The sequence below is a fragment of the Nanorana parkeri genome, unplaced genomic scaffold (genome assembly GCF_000935625.1).
Source record: "Nanorana parkeri isolate BGI_ZX_2015 unplaced genomic scaffold, ASM93562v1 scaffold905, whole genome shotgun sequence".
In the NCBI taxonomy this organism is placed as follows: Eukaryota; Metazoa; Chordata; class Amphibia; order Anura; family Dicroglossidae; genus Nanorana; species Nanorana parkeri.
Window position 1 is genome coordinate 595,595 of NW_017307173.1, and position 6,733 is coordinate 602,327.

Consider the following 6,733-nt stretch of genomic DNA (forward strand, 5'->3'; position numbering starts at 1 on the left):
GGGGGGGGGGGGGGGGGTCGAAAAAGACATTTTGGTAATTATAGAAATGTTAATTCTCCGAGGCAAAGTCATGTAGGAAAGGTGAACGAGGGTTCAGCGATACAACAGGCTGCGAGGTGAAAAGTGCAAAGATCTGGTGCAGTGGCAGTGACGCACTGCGATGTTCTCATGCAGGGGAACTGGCGCAGCATACATCACTGCAGTGCAAACCCTGGGCGAATATCCGTTGCCCTCACTTTCATCTTTACTAGTTCACCCTATTTATTTCAAAGAGAATAAACACAGCTCCTGTTTAATTAATAGCAAAGTAGCAAATATTTCATTGTATCGATCCAGGAAACATGATCGAATGGCAGATGTTAAATCTGTATTCTATCTATCTATCTATCTATCTATCTATCTATCTATTTATCTATCTATCTAAATATCATTTTTTCTGGGTCTGATTGTGTGTCCAGGTGTGTTATTTACATTCAGATATTCTTAGACTTTCCTAGAAAATAAAGCAAACATCTTTGCCCTATTTTGTAGTCTTAAGTGGCTGCAAAATATGTATTTTTTATTTTAAATCATCCATAAAAAATGACATTAGTAATAAAGCAATGAAAGCCTTCTCTGTCGGCACAGCCATATCCCCGCTTTCCTGTTTACTCTGCAAAACACTTCATCCGCCTGGAGAGCAGCACCTACCACCCAATTCATCCCATCCTACCACTGCTGCAATCACTTCCTGACCCAATGTACATGGGGGATTTTGTGCAATACTAAGTACCACTTTGTATCTTTGTATCTATATACATATTACATTTACAAACATTTTTAAAGCAGATTAATTCCTGTCCCAAGTTTAGTGTTCTTTTTCCCCCCTCCAGCAGCTGTAATTTGACTCTCCAAACGACCCTTTCAGATTATTTGTCATCTGTAATTCCCTACAAATCCATTTCTCATGACACATAGCGGAGTGAACTTTGAGAACAGGACCCGAAGCCCACAACAGATGTTACATATGCCTGCTGAATTTTCAGAATTTTTTAAATATACTTTTACACTACAGCAAGTATATTTTTACCTTTACCTTTCTGGTCTCTACAAACGAACACCATTTCTTTATGAAATAGAATGACTGCCTTCTGCAACTCAGGTATTGCTGACAGAAAAATCAGATACATGTTTTTAATGTTATTCATCGTTCCCATACAATGTGATTTCCCAAAAACCTGATAGGAAATATATATATATATAACTCTCGATCTATATATATATATATCTATCTATATCTATATGTATATATATTTATTAGATAGATAGATAGATAGATAGATAGATAGATAGATAGATAGATAGATAGATATTGGTATAATGAAAAGACAGGATGTGTAATAAATTATTTTATAAGTCTTCCTATTTCAGAAATAACTTTTTGAGTGTGTTTCTTTGTACATGAAAAGCAGTGGTTTCTTTATGTTTCCTAGTGACTAGTCATAATATAAATTTCTACTCTAATCTTGTCTAGAACATATGACTAATTATTACTTGGGAAAACAATGGTAATACGTGCATTTAAATATATACACTAATGTATTAGCTATCTCCAAACACAACATATATAGTACTAATAATAATACATGAAAATATTGATTTCCGCGTATTGCTTTTATTCCAAAATATGCTATTTTTTTATGTGATCAGTCATTTTGGCTGATGTGTTTCTAATAAGTATCATTATAATCCGACCATCTAATGTTCAGTGAGTTCAAATCTTAATGCAAGTGTCAATTTGTGAGGGTGTAGGAGGGATAAGCATAGAAAAAAAAAACTTACTTTTGGTGTGAGAACCTGTGTCCTCTGCAGAGAGCAGGAAGCCTGCACTGCCTGACATTCCCTGTAGCAGCTCATCTGCTGGAGTACTCACTGGCTGCGTCCCTCACAAGCCAGTTAAACTGTCACTTAACATTGTGGAGAATGTGAAATATATTGTACATTGTCAACTCCCTAAAACCATAAACCTAAGTTTATGGTGCTCACGTGACTTTTGAGAGCCAGTGAGGGGTATCTGTCTGAGGTCTGGGCCATTTTTACGATCTAACTTCTAGATAAAACCGTACCCATTTGACATGTAAATGTCATACCTACTTTGGGTGTAGTTTGCCTCTGCTAAAATAGCTATGGGGACTGGGATGTTAGGCTGCCCTGTAGGTCCTCCAGAAGGCCTAGCACAGTGCACATTTTGTGGTAAGTGTTTAACTCTCACTTTGTTTTCTGTTTCTGTAGTCATCATTTAGCCTGTATTTTTAGGATGTGAATATCTTGATTAGATGTTTATAAAAAAAAAAAAAAGTTACTCTAGGACAGGACACAAGTGCTGTAGAGTCTAGGAAGTTTTTGGAAACTTTTTGTCTCTTTCATTTCCCTCCAGGTTTGATAAATACCTTTGTAACATAGATACACGATTTTTAGCAAGTTACACAAATGTTAAAATAGATTAAATGAAACAGGGATACATGGGAAACTGATTTCACAATCAGAAACTTTTTTTTTCTTTTATTATTATTGTTAATACAAGTACAAAAAAAACGGATTGGCAAATCCTCAGGCAGCCAGACAATACAGGTACCTCTAATAGACAAAACGTGTCAATCACTCCCCCAAAACACGTACTGATGACATAAGAATGAGCCTAACCTTGCAGTATGAGAACAATTAGCGAATGCAAAACAATTTGCGAGCATAACCACAGACCTGACACTGAAATAACACAATTCAGGACGGGGATAGTTTTAGTGCACCCATAACCCCACCTGTCCTGAACATAAGGAATAGCAACAGATAAACACATTTCCCCCCGAAAACAAAAAATAAACTGTAAACTGTTCAACACCTGTTTTCATTATTATCAGTTATAAATAAGTTAGAACATTTAAGAGCTCGGATCAACATGCTATGTAGTCCATAAAAAGCAGCAGGATTTTACAGTCACAAACATATAGGACTTCACTGCGACTGAGAGCACTGAACACAGCTAGAAATGATGAGGAGATGGGGTGTCATCCTGGGCAGGAGCCACCAATGCGTCCTTATACACTCGACATGCCAAGAGGTGCCCCACAGCAAGTGCCACACAAAAAAAGAAAGGTGTCCCGGATTGGGAGCTGAGTCCTGGGCATGGTGTCCACTCTCAGGGCTGGAAGGCACTCCCAGCTGTGGCCAAGCTCATGCTCTTCATTTTATTATCTTTTTTCCATTTCATCCTTCGATTCTGGAACCAGATCTTGATCTGGCGCTCGGACAGGCACAAGGTGTGGGCTATCTCAATCCTTCTCCTGCGGGTCAGGTACCTATTAAAATGGAATTCTTTCTCCAGCTCCAGCGTCTGGTAACGGGTGTAGGCTGTCCTCGCCCGCTTCCCATCAGGACCTGCCAAATCTGTATCATGAGGATAACCATTGGAAGGGGATTAATAACCGCACAAAATACACAATAGCCCTGATCCTGATTATCCTACACCTGGATGCACAAGCTCAGTCCCTTCTCCATCCTCCCAAAGCCCTGAACTGCCCTTCACCCCCATCCCCTGGTCCCACATGACTGCTCATCCCTAAACAGAGCTTCCCTTTTCCACTACCAACTGCTTTTTTTTTTTTTATTCTTCTTTTTGGTCTAATTAAAACCATAGCACAGGCTCCATGACTTTATTACTTTGTAATATTTCCCCTGCATGCTTGCTACATTTTATAGCCTTTGGAAATTTATTTCTCGCCCACTGCATTTGATCTATTCAATGATTGTGAGAATTACCCTGCAAGCCCAGACTGTGTACAGAGTACATAAAACACTGGACTGTTTTTACGAGGCGACCCGGCGTTAGATTTGATTTCAGCACATGGCGGTGCGCTGTGTCTATATACCATCACCCTGTGTTCTATGGGGCTCTGAAGGGGGGAATGTAAGGACATAAAGGCTGAGCTTCCTCATCTCGTCCCTCTGTGACATTGAAAGTAAAAAAAGCGGAGGTACCGTGATTGATGTGCAGTTTCCTCATCCAGGGGAATATTTGTGGGGTCTGTCCGTCTGTGCTGGGTGCTCCTTGGGGGCTGCTCTCCGGCTGCGCCCTGGACGTGCTGCTTCTTGGGGTGCTGTCTTCTGGCTCTGAGGATGCACTGGTCTCCTCCACCTCTGTGAAGTGGCTGCTCCTGGACGTGGCCGGGTCGGAGGGGACCTGCTCGCTCTTTCCCCCGTGGCTCTGGGACTCAGGGGAGGAGAGGGGGCAGCTGGAGGCGCCTGTGAACCTGCTGTCTTGGGCTGGGAAGCCTCCTGAGCTGTCCGCATAGTGGTTGCTGGAAGCGGCTCCCCGGCTGACGCTCAGGTCCATGCCATTGTAGTTGTAACCATAAGAGGTGGAATGCATGCTGCCTGTCTCCCTGTAAGATCCGTTCACATTGCTGCCGCCAGTGCCATAATTTAACACATGGTAGTCGGGGCCATTAGAATAGCGCCCTGAGAACGAGTTCACAAAGTAGGAACTCATTTGGGTGATTTTTTTTTGGAGCCTTGATTTGTGGATCACCCCCGTGCCTTACGATTTATGATGTATTAATGAATTATAGCAATGCACTGTACTTCGTTTTTGCTATGTATGCGGCCAAATATGGGGGTGTGGGTGCGTTTGGAAATCACGTGCTTTTGTTGACCAGTCGTAAATTCTCACTGATGACCTCAAGAGGTAATTCATGCTCTATGGTTACAAATAATGACGATCTGAGAATCGTTAGGCCCAAGTCGATGTAGAGCTTCCAAAAAAAAAAAAAATCCCTGGGACGCCGGGGCTCTGCCTGTTGGCAGACCGCGACACCTACCGGAAATTCGGGAAATTGCAATTGGGTACACACCCTGAAAAAGAGCCCATTGCGCGCCCTTTCGGTCTATCTTTTTGTTTAGTGATATCTAAATAATTGTTCTTTTATAATTATAAGGTAACTGAGGTCAAGGCCTGTGGGAAGAGAGCATAGCCCCAGTCTTTTATCCATAATCCAATATAGGTGACTAGTATTTGGGCAATAAAACACATATTGGAAACAATGCCGGAGTTTTGAGAGAAATGTTTAGCAAAATAATCATATATTCATAAATCGGTCATGTTCTTCATACGTTGGAACATCATTGTCCTTTCACATCGACTATGAATAAAGTCTGACCGCTTCCACCTTTTAAAAAGACATTCTGATTGTGACCGAGAACAGGTAATAGTCTCTTAAAATTGCGGCGCATAGATCATTTATTTAACTGAGTATATAAAGAGATGTACTCAGTTTTCATTTCTATTTCATTATGTGAAAAAGGATAGCTGATTGATGACGTGGCCCCTTTTGAAAAGAGATGCTAGATGAGTACGATCATCTAGTTATTTATTAACATACTTGCTGGTAACCAAAATAACATAAAATGCAAGCAAAATGCAAAGAAGGGACCCCCCAAAAAAAAACCACACAGAAGCACATTGCATATTTGTTCTTTATAGAAACGCGATATTTTAATCCCAACAGACATATGATATGTTAATCCATGATGATAAATATACAGAGAAAATAACCACAAGTATTCATTGTCAACAACATTTAATAAAATATCCCAGACAAGCTGCATGTTTAGAGCAGGAGAAAATTAGATTAGGGGTTGTTCAGACGCTGAGCTGATACAGTCATTTTCTGACTTCCATTGCTGTACCTCTCATTTTAGTATGGGGGAAAGTGCAGGGACAAAGCCAGTGTTTGACGAGAACGGATGTTTTGGTCAGTCTGAATTCCCATGGGCGCTGTGCTACAAAAAACAGACATAAAACTAGTTGTGCTTCTACTAGAACTACGATTTTGGACATGTCAGATGCATATTCTCAAGCAAGGGATACTTACATCCACTCACTATTATTAGCCAGGAGAGAGGTTCTTAGAACTGTCATGTCCTGTCACTAGTCCCATCTCCATACGAACTACAAATATATAGAATTTAAAAAAAAATACACACAAACACAGTGGAAAATAACAAAAACAACTTAATAAAAATATAACATTTCACAATTAGGTTCTAGGTAGTATTTGTACTTTTCAATAAACATTGAAATACAATAGACAAGAAAATATGCAATCGTGCATTGTGGGTCACTTACTATATATATAGTATTCCAGTACTGCAGGCTGACGACAGTCAGACATATAGGTAGTAATAATAATACAGATAATCTGTCACTATCTTTTGTTCTTTACTAGTCCTGTGTGCAACAATAATTTATTCAAGGTACAAGGATTGTGGTGAATTTAATAGTGCTGTCTATGATCACTCTGCGGTTTTCTCGTCTTCTCCTGCACTCGGTAGGGAAGAGTTGAGTAATTTGCTCTCCTTTTTCCATTTCATTCTTCTGTTCTGGAACCAGATCTTGATCTGTCGCTCAGTCAGGCACAAGGAGTGGGCTATCTCGATCCTGCGCCTCCTGGTCAGGTAGCGGTTGAAGTGAAACTCTTTTTCCAGCTCTAGAGTCTGGTATCTGGTGTAGGTCTGTCGTCCTCTTCTTCCACTGGGCCCAAAAACTGAACCTGCACAAAGGAACATTTATTAGGAACACAGCCCTTTCCCTGGCTCACACTCCACTTCCTGCTGTTTACTAAAGGAATCTTGTATGGCAGTGTGACAGCTCACAATTCCTTAAGTCTTGTGAGCTGTGTATATACTGTACTGGATTATA

At 40.5% G+C, this 6,733-nt stretch overlaps 2 protein-coding genes across 3 annotated transcripts in view; both read right to left on the reverse strand.

Moving 5' to 3' along the window:
• Positions 1-2,877: 2,877 nt before the first annotated feature.
• The window catches only part of HOXB5 (homeobox B5), a 24,543-nt gene continuing 20,687 nt past the window's right edge, over positions 2,878-6,733 (reverse strand). The window contains exons 1-2 of one of the 2 annotated variants that reach the window (XM_018565973.1): positions 4,015-4,699; positions 2,878-3,423 (exon numbers count right to left, since the gene is read on the reverse strand). In XM_018565973.1, coding sequence (XP_018421475.1) covers positions 3,176-3,423; positions 4,015-4,525 — 759 coding nt within the window. In that variant the 5' untranslated portion in view covers positions 4,526-4,699 and the 3' untranslated portion in view covers positions 2,878-3,175. Of the gene's footprint in view, positions 3,424-4,014; positions 4,700-6,733 lie in introns of those variants that run through there. The other variant, XM_018565974.1, reaches the window with a different exon arrangement.
• HOXB6 (homeobox B6) overlaps positions 5,511-6,733 on the reverse strand; it is a 3,194-nt gene continuing 1,971 nt past the window's right edge. The window contains exon 2 of the mRNA XM_018565977.1: positions 5,511-6,584. Coding sequence (XP_018421479.1) covers positions 6,328-6,584 — 257 coding nt within the window. The 3' untranslated portion in view covers positions 5,511-6,327. The remainder of the gene's footprint in view (positions 6,585-6,733) is intronic.